This window comes from Lissotriton vulgaris, chromosome 11, assembly GCF_964263255.1.
Source record: "Lissotriton vulgaris chromosome 11, aLisVul1.2, whole genome shotgun sequence".
Classification (NCBI taxonomy): Eukaryota; Metazoa; Chordata; class Amphibia; order Caudata; family Salamandridae; genus Lissotriton; species Lissotriton vulgaris.
The window spans coordinates 1,111,012,674-1,111,027,229 of NC_141699.1; the positions used below are offsets into that span (position 1 = coordinate 1,111,012,674).

General features: G+C 47.0%; 1 protein-coding gene across 1 annotated transcript in view; it reads right to left on the reverse strand.

Annotated features, from left to right (window-relative positions):
* Positions 1 to 14,556, reverse strand: part of LOC147684260 (putative cation-transporting ATPase 13A4) — a 190,033-nt gene that overhangs the window by 54,895 nt on the left and 120,582 nt on the right. The window contains exons 18-19 of the mRNA XM_086944971.1: positions 14,001 to 14,182; positions 9,339 to 9,461 (exon numbers count right to left, since the gene is read on the reverse strand). Of these exons, the coding sequence (XP_086801097.1) occupies positions 9,339 to 9,461; positions 14,001 to 14,182 (305 nt within the window). The remainder of the gene's footprint in view (positions 1 to 9,338; positions 9,462 to 14,000; positions 14,183 to 14,556) is intronic.

Here is a 14,556-nt window from a genome sequence, read left to right on the forward strand (position 1 = left end):
GGTAGCACAGGTATGCTGAGTACTATGGGTACCAGGGAAGCACAGGTACACAGGTAGCATGAATATCACGAGTAGCACAGGTACTATGAGTAGCACGGGTAAAATGGATAGAATGGGTAGCACAGGTAGCACAGGTACTACAAGTAGCACGGGTAACATGGATAGCATGGGTAGCACAGGCAGCATGGGTAACAGAGGGCCCCTGGGTAGCATGAGTCCCTGGGGTAACAAGGGCTCCAATCGACCCTGGTTTGATTTGCTCCTGTCGCAGGCTCTAGTCTAAGCCACAAACGTGCTGCTTCGGTGTTATTAGCACATGAGGGTGATGCTGGGTGGTCGGACTTTTGTGGATTCCTGCAGATTCCGGAAGTTTCCATCACAGAAATGTAAGGAAAATGTGTGCTTTCAGGCAAAGTTTGAGGCTTGCAGGGCATTGTGGGTAAGAAAACCTCATGGGATACGCGCCAGGCACATCGCCCTGGAATCCCCTGGTTGTCTACTTTTCAAATGTCTGTTGTTTATAGGTTTATACGATTGGTGCCGTAGCACGACTCCAAATACTGCAATTACCCAGATTGTTTATCTCTCAATGTTGAGCTTTAGGGCCTCTTGTGTAGTGGTCTTGTGGCCCACCCACACATGTGTGACACTGTTCTTATGGGGGGATATGTGGTAACTCAGGGTGGTAGGAAAATGTGGCTCCCAACAGCTCCTAAGAACTTTCTATCACAGAATGTGAGAAAAATAGGGTTTTTTATTACCAAAGTTTGATGTTTTCAAGGGCTTCTGGGTAAAATTACCTAGTGAGTGCCATGCAAGTCCCAGCACCTATATACTCTACTGGTTGTCTAGGTTTAAAAAATGTGCAGGTTTGCTACGTCTCCGTAGGTGCTGGCTGAGCCATGGCCCAAAATCCACAGCTAGGCACTTTGCAAAAAAGGGTCAAAGTGGAAAAATGAGATATATCCATGCTGAATTTTGGGCCAGTTCCTGCAGGAAACACTAGGCCTACACACACAAGTAAGGTACCATTTTCATCAGAAGTCTTGGGGGAATGCTGGGTGGAAGGACGTTTGTGGCTTCCCACAGATTTCAGAACTTTGCATGACAGAAATATGAGGAGCATTTTTTTTTAGTCAAAGTTTGAGGTTTGCAAGGGATTCTGGGTAAAAATACCAGATGAGAGCTGCGCAAGTCACCTCACCCTAGATTCCCCCAGGTGTCTAGTCTTCTTAAGTGTGCAGGTTTGAAGGGTTTCCCCAGGTGTGAGCAGAGCTATGGGACCAACATTCACAACTACCCACTTTGAAAATAATGGTCAGTTTTGAGTGGTAAACATTTGACGTGTCCATGTTGTGTTTTGGGCCATTTTGGTCACAGGCACTAGGTATACCCATACAAGCGGCACTAGGGTCTACCCATGCAAGCGAGGTACCACTTTTATCAGGAGACAAATGAGTAGTAGGACATTTGTTATCACCCACTGGATTTTGCTGCATTTGTGCCTTCGAAATTTAATCCAGTGTATGAGAAAGAAGACATTTTGAAACTCATCCTCTAAATATACGCCAGACCTAATCTTTGCAAAACGTGACATCACTACACTGGAGTCTATTCTGCCTTGCGATTGGACTGACCACTACCATATTACCTTCCTCATCAAGGCCAATGTGACCCCCAAAAAGAGCTCAAGTAAAAAAATTAAAACATTGGAAACTAAATCTACAGAACGTAAACCTCAATGACTTATCGGCCATCAGTCACAATTGCCTGACCCCCAGGGTGGACAGGGTGGACATCCATGACCTTACAGAGCACCACAATACCTTCATCATGAACATCCTTGACTCGATCGCTCTGCTACAATTAAATATTGTATCCACCAAAGCTTCTAAACACTGGTTCAACAAAAACCTCAAAGACGCAATTTGCGACGAGCAGAAAGAGCCTGGAGATCCCCACCGTCCAGGGAGAACCTGAGAAGGTTAAGATCAGTGAGAAAGACTTACAACAAAAGAACCTGAAACTCAAAAGCCAGCTTCATGAGAACTCAACTGGACCAAGCTAGAAATCCGCCCAAAACCTTTTGAAATTGTCAAGCAACAATCCAACAACCAACCCTACCTTCCTGGTACTGGTTCCAACAAGCCTCCTAATTGTAACAAATTTGCTTCCTTCTTCATGGAAATAGGTAATTATTGAAAAGGAGTTACAGATAATGAAGGAGCTGCTACCATCTAACTTACCCACCATTAGTCATCCATCACAGACTGCTCTCCCTGTCAGTCACTCGGAGCATTCCTCCAAAAACAATACCTCTTGGCACACATTCAACCCTCTCAAAGAAAGTGACATTCACCAGGTGCTCACAGTGCTGAAACCATCTAATCACCTCCCTGAGCCTTTACCTCCGATTATCTTTAAGGGGATCAAATTGTCTATACTTCCTTTATGGACCAAGATGGTAAATGCCTCTCTCCTTCAAGGCACTGATTGTCTAAGAGGAGACAGGTAACCCCATCCCAAAAAAACAGCAGATTGCACTGACTTAAACTATTTGCATCCAATCTCCAACATTCCCACGATGGTGAAGCTCATCAAGAAAAGAGTTCAGATACAACTCTGCAATCACATAGATCAGTACCAGCGCCAAGACCAATACCAGTCTGGTCTCCACCAAGATCACAGCGGAGAAGCAGCACTCACACACATAGTGGATGACGTACTATCAATGTTGGATCAGAAGGAAGGATGCCTTCTCATCCTCCTTGACTTATCCTCAGTATTTGACACTGAAACACGTCAACCTTCTAAACCTACTTGAAAGAAGGATGGGGTTATCAGGGATCGTCAATCAATCAATCAAGACATTTGTATAGCGCGCTACTCACCCGGATGGGTCTCAAGGCGCTGGGGGAGAGGGGCCCGCTACTGCTCGAAAATCCAGGTCTTGAGTTGCTTCCTAAAGGAGAGATGATCCTGGGTTAGCTGGAGGTGGATGGGGAGGGAGTTCCATGTCTTGGCCGACAGGTAGGAGAAGAATCTTCCTCCGGTGGTGGCTCTGCGGATGCGTGGAACGGCGGCGAGGGCGAGGCTGGTCGATCGTAGCTGGCGGGTGGGAGTGTAGAAGGTCAGGCGGTTGTTGAGGTACCTGGGGCTCAGGTCGTGGAGAGCCTTGTGTGCATGGGTGAGGAGTCTGAACGTGATCCTCTTGCTGACAGGGAGCCAGTGTAGGTCTCTCAGGTGTCCGGAGATGTGGCTGTGTCGGGGGATGTCCAGGATGAGTCGTGTGGAGGCATTCTAGATGCGTTGGAGTCTTTTCTGAAGTTTGGCTGTGGTTCCAGCGTAGAGGGTGTTTCCGTAGTCCAGTCGACTGGTGACGAGTGCCTGGGTGACCGTCTTCCTGGTTTCGGTGGGGATCCACCGGAAGTTCTTTCAGAGCATGCGCAGGGTGTTGAAGCATGATGATGAGACGGCGTTGACTTGTCTGGTCATCGAGAGGGAGGAGTCCAGGATGAAGCCCAGGTTAGGTGCGTGGTTCGTTGGTTTGGGAGTGGTGCCCAGGGCAGGGGGCCACCAGGAGTTGTCCCAGATGGAGGGCGATGATCCCAGGATGAGAACTTCCGTCTTGTCTGAGTTCAGATTCAGGCGGCTGTTTTTCCTCCACTCGGCGACGTCTTTCATCCCTTCGTGTAGGCTGGTTCTGGCGGTGGCGGGGTCGTTGGTGAGGGAGAGGATCAGCTGGGTGTCGTCGGCATAGGAGATGATGTTGAGGTTGTGTTGGCGTGCGGTGGCTGCAATGGGGCTCATGTAGACGTTGAAGAGGATGGGGCTGAGTGAAGATCCTTGTGGTACGCCGCAGATGACTTTGGTGGCCTCGGATCTGAATGGGGGAGGCGGACTCTCTGGGTTCTTCCGGCGAGAAACCAGATGATCCACTCCAGTGCCTTCTCTTGGATTCCGATGTTGCTGAGGCGCTGCACTAGGGTGCGGTGGCAGACAGTGTTGAACGCTGCGGAGAGGTCCAGGAGGATGAACGCCGCTGTTTCCCCGTTGTCGAGCAGGGATCTGATGTTGTCTCGGTGCTGTGGTTGGCTCGGAAACCGGACTGCGAGTGGTCGAGGGATCCGTTTGTCTCGAGGTAGGCGGCAAGCTGTCTGTTGACGGTCTTCTCGATGACTTTGGCAGGAAAAGGGAAGAGCGATATGGGGCGGTAGTTCTTAAGGTCGGTGGGGTCCGCTGTTGGTTTCTTCAGGAGGGCGCTGAGCTCAGCATGCTTCTAGCTCTCCGGGAAGGTGGCAGTGTTGAAGGAGGTGTTGATGAAGTTCCGGAGTTGGTGTGCGATGATGGAGTCGTCCTTGTTGAAGACGAGGTGGGGGCAGGGGTCGGTTGGTGATCCGGAGTGGATGGTGTTCATCGTGCAGGTGGTGTCTTCGGTGCTGACCGGGGTCCAGGCGCGGAGGGTGGTGGTGGGGGGTGTTGGTTCAGAGGTTGGGTGCGTGGTCTGTGCGGCGAAGCTGTTGTATATGTCGGCAATCTTGCTGTAAAAGAATGAGGCGAGTGAGTCGCAGAGGTCTTGCGAGGGAGTGATGTCGTTGTTTCCGCCGCTGGGGTTGGAGAGCTCTTTGACGATGCTGAAGAGTTCCTTGCTGTTGTGGGCGTTGTTGTCCAGTCGTTCTTTGAATGCTGTCTTCTTGGTGGTGCTGATCAGCTGGTGGTGTTTGCGGGTGGCGTGCTTGAGGGCAGTCATGTTGTCTGTGGTCTGGTTGTTGCGCCAGGCTTTCTCGAGGGTGCAGCAGTTCTTCTTGGAGTTCTTAAGTTCGTCGGTGAACCAGGAGGCTTTCTTGCTGTAGGGTCTGCTGGGAGGGGTCTTCAGTGGTACGAGGTCGTCTGCGCAGATGGTAATCCACTGTGTGAGGTTGCTGGCTGCTTCGTTGGGGTCCGTTGAGCTGGCAGGAGATTTCTGGCTGAGGGAGGTGGTGAGCTGGTCGGCGGTGATCTTTTTTTGTATTCATTTATTTATTTATTTTCATTTATATTATGGTCATTCCCAAGCTCTCTGTATTTTTTCATAATTTCTAACTCTTAATTTCCCATCATTCTCTTTTATAATAGTGGTATGCCCCCAAATCTATCTAAAATATGCCTGACACATTTATAAATACACTGAAAAAAACAAAGGTTAAAGTAACGTTATAGTTAGGTGGAATGTGCAGTAACAACATAACATTTTAAACTAAAACAAAAAACAGAAATCCAGCAGTTATAGTTATTGTAAGTAACTTTAACTCGTGCCCTAAGGTAACTATAACCCCCGCCCCCGCCATGCTGAGTTTCTTCAGCAATATTCTCATTGCCAATATTGCAGTGATATTATCAATGATGGCATAGAAGATGTCACGAGTGATGTAATATGTGCAGTAATTAGCAGTACGTGGCAAGGGCAATGGCAACAGAACACAGGTCTGCTCCCAGCTGGCGGGAGCATTTTTAAATCTCTCGCAGGCTGGAAGTCGATTAAGGGTCCGAAACACAAAGGTGAGTTCAGACCTTAAGCCTAGGTTTAGACCTAAAGTCCAAGTTTCAGTCAAGTAGCACGAGTGATGATACCGTTTCAGTCTAAGTGGCTTCTATTTCACAGACTTTTTCAGGACAGGTGTATGGGGCTCCTGAGGCACCCTGCATGAGGTCAAGTGATCAAGGAAAAATCCACGAAGGATCAATCAGAGGTTATTGGCCAGATTCACAGAACTAACTTAAGACAAAATCCTAAACTTACTACCATCTTGGTATTCACAGAAGGCACTTACTAATTTCGGTATTCACAGAAGTTAGGACTCCTAACTTTAGGACTCCTAAATGCCTTCTGTGAATACCAAAAGTCTTAAAATTAGGATTTTTCTCAACTTAGTAGTAGTAAAGTTAGGACTCCTAACTTTAGGACTCCTAAACTGAGAAAAATCCTAATTTTAAGACTTTCGGTATTCACAGAAGGCATTTAGGAGTCCTAAAGTTAGGAGTCCTAACTTTACTACTATTACATTGAGAAAAATCCTAATTTTAAGGCTTTCGGTATTCACAGAAGTTATTTAGGAGTCCTAAAGTTAGGAGTCCTAAGTTTACTACTACTAAATTGAGAAAAATCCTAATTTTAAGGCTTTCGGTATTCACAGAAAGCATTTAGGAGTCCTAAAGTTAGGAGTCCCAACTTCTGTGAATACCGAAATGATTAAGTGCCTTCTGTGAAAACCAAAATGGTAGTAAGTTTAGGATTTTGTCTTAAGTTAGTTCTGTGAATCGGACCCCTAGTTTCCATCAAAAACGAGTGGCACAGAAATTTTACTAGCGTCCATCACACGGCATTGACCCGTCTGAAGTAGGTTCAGCTGCATGGGCGTCAGGTGCACTCTCAACAAGCATGACGATGTCATCTCAGAGTGGAATTTGTACTAGGGCAACAGAGGTCCACCCAGAGGCAAAACTGTCATCTAGACTCCATCCTTTATTGAGCTGTGAAAGAGAAACTGCTTTCTCTCAAAAATACATGTTTGCATGTAAGTAGGACACTTGTTCAACCTGAACCTCGCCACTCCTCAATCTACAGGTGTGAAATGTGGACTCAGGCTGAAGTGTGGCTCTTCACTGTTAGGAGGGTCACACTCTCCACACTGGGAAGATTCCCATCCTTAAGACCCTGCAAAGTGCTCACCCTGGAAGGAAACATCTGGGGATACTACATTGAATACAATAATGCCCAATGCAAGGTGAAAGATGACCTTAAGGACCAAAAACACAAATATAGAAGAGACATCAGGAACAATATACCTTCACACAAACCTATTCATCTTTAGATGACAGAGTGAGGTATCACAGCCATAGTGTGCTTGATAACACAGTACAGCTTTGAGAGGGTACTCTAGGCTCCAAGGTGGAGATACAACAAGCACAAAGGTCAATAGTGTGAGGCAGGACCTCTAAAGACCCTCGAAACATCTCACTGCCGAGACACGTGGGGTGGAAGCTGGCAGATGCAAGAAGCAATGGGCCTGACATGTTCTGCAAAGGGCTGAACAATACCTGCTGTTTTATAGTCAATATCGACAAACTCTCTTAGATCAGACAACTCTGTCTCAAAGTAGGGAGAGATGCGACTAAAACAAATTAATATCTGTGCGCCGCAGATGTCTCTGTGGACATGGATATAAAGGGGGCATCAGATTCTCCTATGTGACGTCATATCAGACAGTGCCAAAGCACCCCAGCAGGACTGTGGACAATTAGAAACAGGTGCCCAAAGGCAACCATACCTTTTCCTGATGGGAGTGTGCGATGGCTACTTTTGTGTTCCATTTGCCCATCAGCCCATCGAATGCCCCAATGGACCCAATGGATCCCGCCCAGCCCACAGCATGGAGCCCCTCCCCCGTCCACTAGCCACTTAGTGTTTTAATTGCCCACCAGTTAATCGAATGGCCCAATGGACCTCGTCCCGCCTACAGCGTTGATCCTCTTTCCAATGGCGCGTGTCGCAGGCCAGTACGGATGACACACTGAAGTTTCTTTGAGAACCTGAGGAAGCACAAACAGTATGTTCCTCCACTGAGAAAATGTAGATGATCCTGCAAATATTTCAGTTTAATCAGGAAAGAGAGTAACTCTGTCGCACTCATGTAAACCGGGGGCACCAAGATAATGGCAAAATGGTGGATGCAATCTGGCATTATAAACTCACGGCTACTGTGGCTAGAACCACTTCACTCCAGTATTAAAGGTGTGTGACAATCAAACTATCTACTGGCAAATCACGTTTTAGCAGAGTTAAAGAAATCTAACATGCAGGTATGGACACAAACAGAATTAGATGTGAGCTTCAATTCAGTTTGGTACAGCTCAATTGTGCATCTGTTTGAGAGCAGGCAGATTGACTAATCCCAGGTGGAAACAACAAAGCTCTGTAAAGATAAAGGGGGTAAAAAAAAAGGGGTACAGAGGTTTAATAAACACTACAGAGGATGTAGGCAAGGAAGAGGGGTGACTGGACGAAGAGTTGAGACTATGGGAGTGATGCAAGGGGTTTCACAGGGCACAAGGGAGGTACATCTATGTGGACTTCTTAATGTGAGATTGATCACCATTTGGTCACACTGGGAGATGGATTAATGAGGGTAAGAGTGGGAACAGGAGTTTCCATCTATAGGCAGCTGGGTGAATATTGGAGGCTTCCTGTGCACCGCTGCTGGCCAGATCCTCTTTGGTTGAACCTCCACAAGTGCACCACTGCTATCCAGGAGCTCTTTGGGTGAACTTTCACAAGTCCACCTCTGCTAGCCAGGTCCTCTTTGGATGAACATCCACAAGTGCACCTCTGCTAGACAGGTCCTCTTTGGGTGCACTTCCACGAGTGCACCTCTGCTAGCTAGGTGTCTTTGTGTGAACTTCTATGAATGCACTCCTCCTAGCCAGGTCCTCTTTGGGTGAACTTTCACAAGTGCACATCTGCTAGCCAGGTACTCTTTGGATGAACTTCCACAAGTGCACCTCTGCTAGCCAGGTCCTCTTTGGGTGCACTTACACAAGTGCACCATTGCTAGCTAGGTGTCTTTGTGTGTCCTTCTATGAATGCACTCTCCTAGCCAGGTCCTCTTTGGATGAACTTCCACAAGTGCACCATTGCTAGCTAGGTGTCTTTGTGTGTCCTTCTTTGAATGCACTCCTCCTAGCCAGGTCCTCTTTGGGTGAACCTCCACAAGTGCACCTCTGCTAGCCAGGTCCTCTTTGGATGAACTTCCACAAGTGCACCTCTGCTAGCCAGGTCCTCTTTGGGTGCACTTCCACGAGTGCACCTCTGCTAGCTAAGTGTCTTTGTGTGTCCTTCTATGAATGCACTCCTCCTAGCCAGGTCCTCTTTGGGTGAACTTCCACAAGTGCACCTCTGCTAGCCAGGTCCACTTTTTGTGAACCTCCAAAGGTTCACAACTGCTAGCCAGGTCATCTTTAGGTGTGCTTCTATAAATCTGCAATTGCTAGTCAGGTGCTCTTTGGGTGAGCTTCCACAAGTGCAAGTGAACCACTGCTATTTAGGTCCTCTTTGGGTGTGCTTCCACAAGTGCACACAGGTATACCAATGCTAATATTATTGAATTCCTGCATATCACGTACTCAGGAGAAACTCAGGAACTCTAGACCCAATATTGTCAATCAGAGGAGGTCTTAAAGATGTTTCGAGACAGAGAGACATGAAATATGCAAAATAAACTCCCACTGGGGGCGGGGAGACTCAAGATAAATACACCACTGACTGAGACACACAACCCGTCTCACTACCTGTGCAATCCTACCTTCTGGAATAAGCCGTAGAAATGCTGCAGTATAATCTGGTAAGACTTCCCACTCATGGCGAAATGGTAATTAGCGCAGACTTCGGGAGTGTAGACTCTGTCTTCAATACCAATGATCATTTCCTGTGAAAGAGAAACAAAGTGCCACTGTCAACACATATGTAGACATAGAGGCTCAATTACATACGCGTACATAGAGGAATCCACAGGCAGCTATTTATATAGAACTGGAGAACTATGATGCCTATGTATGCTTCTTCCAGAAACTATTGTATTAAGATAACAAAAGGATCATGCTCTGTGTGTGGTGGGGGAGTGTGGTGGTCTTACCACTAGGGTGGTGTCTAAACTCATGCTGAGTATGTGGAGAGAGGGAGAATCTGTGTATGTTGTGGGGGTTGTTGTATTCTATTCACTAGGGTGGTGTCTAGACTTATGCTGTTCGTATGTGGCGGGGGAGTGTTGTGGTCTCATCACTAGGGTAGTGTCTAGGCCTATTCTCTGTATGTGTGTTGGGGAAATGTTGTGGTCTGATCACTATGGTGGTGCCTAGACTCAAGCTATGTGTGTGGGGGAGAGTGTTGTGGTCTAATCAGTAGGGTAGTCTCTATACTCATGCTGTGTGTGGAGGGGGTGTTGTGGCCTGATCACTAGGGTAGTTTCTAGATTCATGCTGTGTGTGTGTGTGTGGTGGGGGAGTGTTGTGTTTTGATCACTAGGGTGGTGTCTAGACTCATGCTGTGTGAGTGATGGGGGAGTGTTGTGGTATGATCACTAGGGTGGTGTCCATACTCATGTTGTGTGTGGGGAGTGCAGTCGTCTAATCAGTGGGGTAGTGTCTGGACTCATTCTCTGTGTGTGGTGGGGAAGCATTGTGGTCTGATCACTAGGGTAATGTCTAGGCCTATTCTCTGTACATGTGGTGGGGCAGCATTGTGGTCTGATCACTAGGGTAGTGTCTAGGCCTATTCTCTGTATGTGTGGTGGGGAAGCATTGTGGTCTGATCACTAGGGTAGGTTCTAAGCCTATTCTATATATGTGTGGTGAGGAAATGTTGTGGTCTGATCACTATGGTGGTGTCTAGACTCAAGCTGTGTGTGTTTGTGTGTGTGTGTGGGGGGCTGTTGTGGTCTGATCACTAGGGTGGTGTCTAGACTCATTGTGTGTGTGGTGGGGAAGGGTTGTGGTCTTATAACTATGGTGGTGTCTAGACTCATGCTGTGTAGCAATGGGAGGTGTTGTGGTCGGATCACTAGGGTGGTGTCTTGAGTCATGCTGTGTATGTGGTGGGGGATTGTTGTGGTTTGATGTGTGTGTGTGCGGTGGGGCTGTTGTGGTCTGATCACTAGCTTGGTGTCTAGACTCATTCTGTGTGTGTGGTGGTGGTGTGTTGTAGTCTGATCACAAGTGTGGTGTCTAGACTCATGCTGTGTGGAGGTGGGAGGTGTTGTAGTCTGATCACAAGTGTGGTGTCTAGACTCGTGCTGTGTGGCGGTGGGAGGAGTTGTTATCTGATCACAAGTGTGGTGTCCAGACTCATGCTGTGTGGCAATGGGAGGTGTTGTAGTCTGATCACAAGTGTGGTGTCTAGACTCATGCTGTGTGGCGCTGGGAGGTGTTGTTATCTGATCACAAGTGTGATGTCCAGACTCATGCTGTGTGGTGGTGGTGTGTTGTTATCGGATCACAAGTGTGGTGTCTAGACTCATGCTGTGTGGCGGTGGGAGGCGTTGTTATCTGATCACAAGTGTGTTGTCCAGACTCATGCTGTGTGGCAATGGGAGGTGTTGTAGTCTGATCACAAGTGTGATGTCTAGACTCATGCTGTGTGGCGCTGGGAGGAGTTGTTATCTGATCACAAGTGTGATGTCCAGACTCATGCTGTGTGGTGGTGGTATGTTGTTATCGGATCACAAGGGTGGTGTCTAGACTCATGCTGTGTGGCGGTGGGAGGTGTTGTAGTCTGATCACTAGTGTGGTGGCTAGACTCATGCTGTGTGTGTGTGTGCTGGGAAGTATTGTGGTCTGATCACTAAGGTGGATTTTCAGGGTGGTGCCTTGAGTCATGCTGTATATGTGGTGGGGATTGTTGTAGTCTGATCATTATGGTGGTGTCTAACCTCATGCTGTGTGTGTGGGGTGGAGTGTTTTGGTCTGATTAGTAGATCTAGATTCATGCTGTGTGTGGGGGAGTGTTGTGGTCTGATCACTAGGGTAGTGTCTCCACTGTAAAGTATTGCCAACCTGCACTCCACATTCTTTCACACCTCCAAGCCTCTGTATATGAATGTTTAGTATATAACTTCAGGTCTGGCAACTGCCACTCTTTTCATCCTTTCACCCACATCAGCTACAATAAGGTGGCACTCCAGGATATGTTCTGTGTCAGGCCTCTGAAGTCAGGAATTTTCAGGCTCTCGTACATTTAAGGTTTTTGAGGAGGGTCACAGCCATGCTTACAGGCTACGTGAGTATTCCAAGCTTTAATTAATCAGCTGTCCCGTTCCTTCAGAGTGTACCTTAACATTTGCTGTGCATCGTAACCACGTGCACCCCTGCCCTGAGTGTGCAACCAAACTGTTGTCTGGATCCCTAATGCTGATTTTTGTGTCGTAGGTAAACACAGATCATTGTCAGGAATGAGCTGCATGGAAACTGTGTGGTATAGGTTAAAGTGTTATGACATTTCCTGAGCAGGGTCTCGGACCCTGTGACATGCCTCCACCAATGCCCTTGATGCAGTAAAGGAGGCACATGATATAAAGAAAGGGACCATGCTGAATCTGGAAACAAGTGAGGTGTGTTTGCCTAAGCATCCCCAAGACCTTAATGTAGAGTTTAAAAAGCAGATCTTGGTTTCCAAGGAAAGGGCTTTAGCTGGTGGTCACATGACTTGAAAACTGGTCCATTGTATCTGCAGCATCTTGTTACAAGTACACAATCTGTGTCAAGAAGCCGCATTAGTTCTGGGGAAGACAATTCTCACTTCATATCCAAGAAGCTTGAGAAATGCTTTCACTCACACATAAAAACTGGAGCGCCATGGGCAGTATGTGAGTAGCATTCTCAGAGAGCCGTCAGTGAAAGCTAGTTGGATATAGAGAATGAAATTCATGAAAAGCGATGCCTCCATTTCATGTTGCCAGGTTACAGGTGCCGGATCCCTGAACCCGCTGGAGAATGAATCATGGGGCCCAACAATGTTCCACGCGCTGTCGATCAAGCCTAAGGACTCTTTTCCTATCATATCACCAATCCTTGCTGTGAGTACTAAGTTGAAATATTGGGATAAATTCAATAAGAAATTAGAGATACTCTCATGTACTTCCCCCTTGTCACCTATAATTAAGCACAAATATTTTAGACTGGGCTTAGACGATAAACACTTTGAGGGTTTTCGAGGAGAAATCAGACTTTATTAGGCGAATTCTATCAAGAGGGAGAAACTTTGGATAGAGTATCCTGGAAACAACCTTTCAACCTGAAGATGTCTGCTGAATTCAGACTTACACTGCCCCTGCATCGGGCAAGTGACAGAAATGGGACCCTAAAATCAGTGGAAAACCTATTAACACCGGATTGCACCAAGAAGTGAATCCCCCACTTTTATGCAGCATTGAGCACCATATCACACACACAGAAACATTACTAAAACAAAAGTGGGACCAAGATCTGGAGATAACTTTAGTAGAGGACAACTGGATACATATCTAGTCAAGGGCATCGAAAACCTCCATCTGTTTCAAGATAAAGCCGATGGCTATCAGTTGATCGCTGGGTGGTATTTCACGCAAGTACGTCTTCTGGTTGTCTTTGGAACTTCCGAAGTGTGTTGGTGGGCTGCGGTGAAAGAGGCGCCTACATACCAATGTGGTGGACTTGCCCATCGATAAAAGATTTCGGGCAGCGGTACTTCAACAGAATCGGAATATTTGTAAGGTGACATTCCCACTGTACCCTCTGGTCTTGTTGATGGAGGATGATGGTGACTACCTGTTTACCACACGTAGGGATAAGTTATTGACCCACATTCTGGTGGCAGAAGGATTTACTATCACTCAAGACCTCCTTGAGTTTCACTTTGATGGACTAAAGTACAGCAAAGGTATGCAATGCAAAGACCTTCCACCATAATATCTGATAAGATGTTTAAGTTTGATAAAATATGGTTGTTTTTTAAGGCATAGGTCAAGAGAGAAAGAGTGCTGTTGGTCCACAGCATGCCGGGCACACTCCGTGTCGCTCGATTGAGCAGTTGACACCATAAGGGAGTGACATCGATGAAAATGGGGTTACCATGTTTACCTGACAATGAACTTGCGGAATGGAATACTACGAAGTGCTTACCAATGCCTACACCATAGATGTATGCCTTGAGATATGTTTGTTTGCAGCTACTTGCTTTTTACGTAGAAGTGTTATTTTGTGAAGGCTCAATGTCATGGATTTAAAACCTTTTAAATAAAGTGTTTAAAAACACTCAAAAAAGGTGATAATCATCATTGGCCAATGTTGGAGTTCTGCGGAAGAAACAGGGTGCCCTCTGAATGCAGCTTGCCTTCGCCAGCCTATCTTGCCTGATGTGCCACATCCACGCGACACCTCATCTTTCTGTCAGAGGGCCAACATAGGACTTTACAATCTCTCTTGCTGGTCCTTACCTTGGTCCCAAATCCATTGAGTCCACTCTGCCCATGTTGCTTCTTCTCTTCCAGCTCCTTCCAGGTGATGGATGCTGGGTTTGCACCCTCTGGGCCACTGGCTTCAACTAGGATCATCCGGCTGGAGTTAGAAATCATGGCAGAACTTTTGGCAACAGTCACAGCTGTCTGAAGGTTGTCTCCTAAAAAATAAAACACTGACACAGCTAATAGTGCTGCCTTTTTTATCATGTAAACTGCCACATACAGGCTGCACCAGGTGCTGTCTGCAGTGTCCAGTTTCACTCATAGAAGCAGGAGAACTCCTTACACCTACACTTCCCTCACACAGTCTGGACTATTTACACCCACACTTCCCTTGCGCAGCCTGGAGGAGTCTTTACACCCACACTTTCCCTCACACAGCCAGGAGGACCCTTTACACCCACACTTCCCTCACACAGCCAGGAGGACTCATTACACCCACCACATGCATTACTAGCAGCGGTTCAAGCTTCCCTCACACATAGAACAGGTACATCATATCAGCAGTAGTGCACACTCCATTCACGTACTG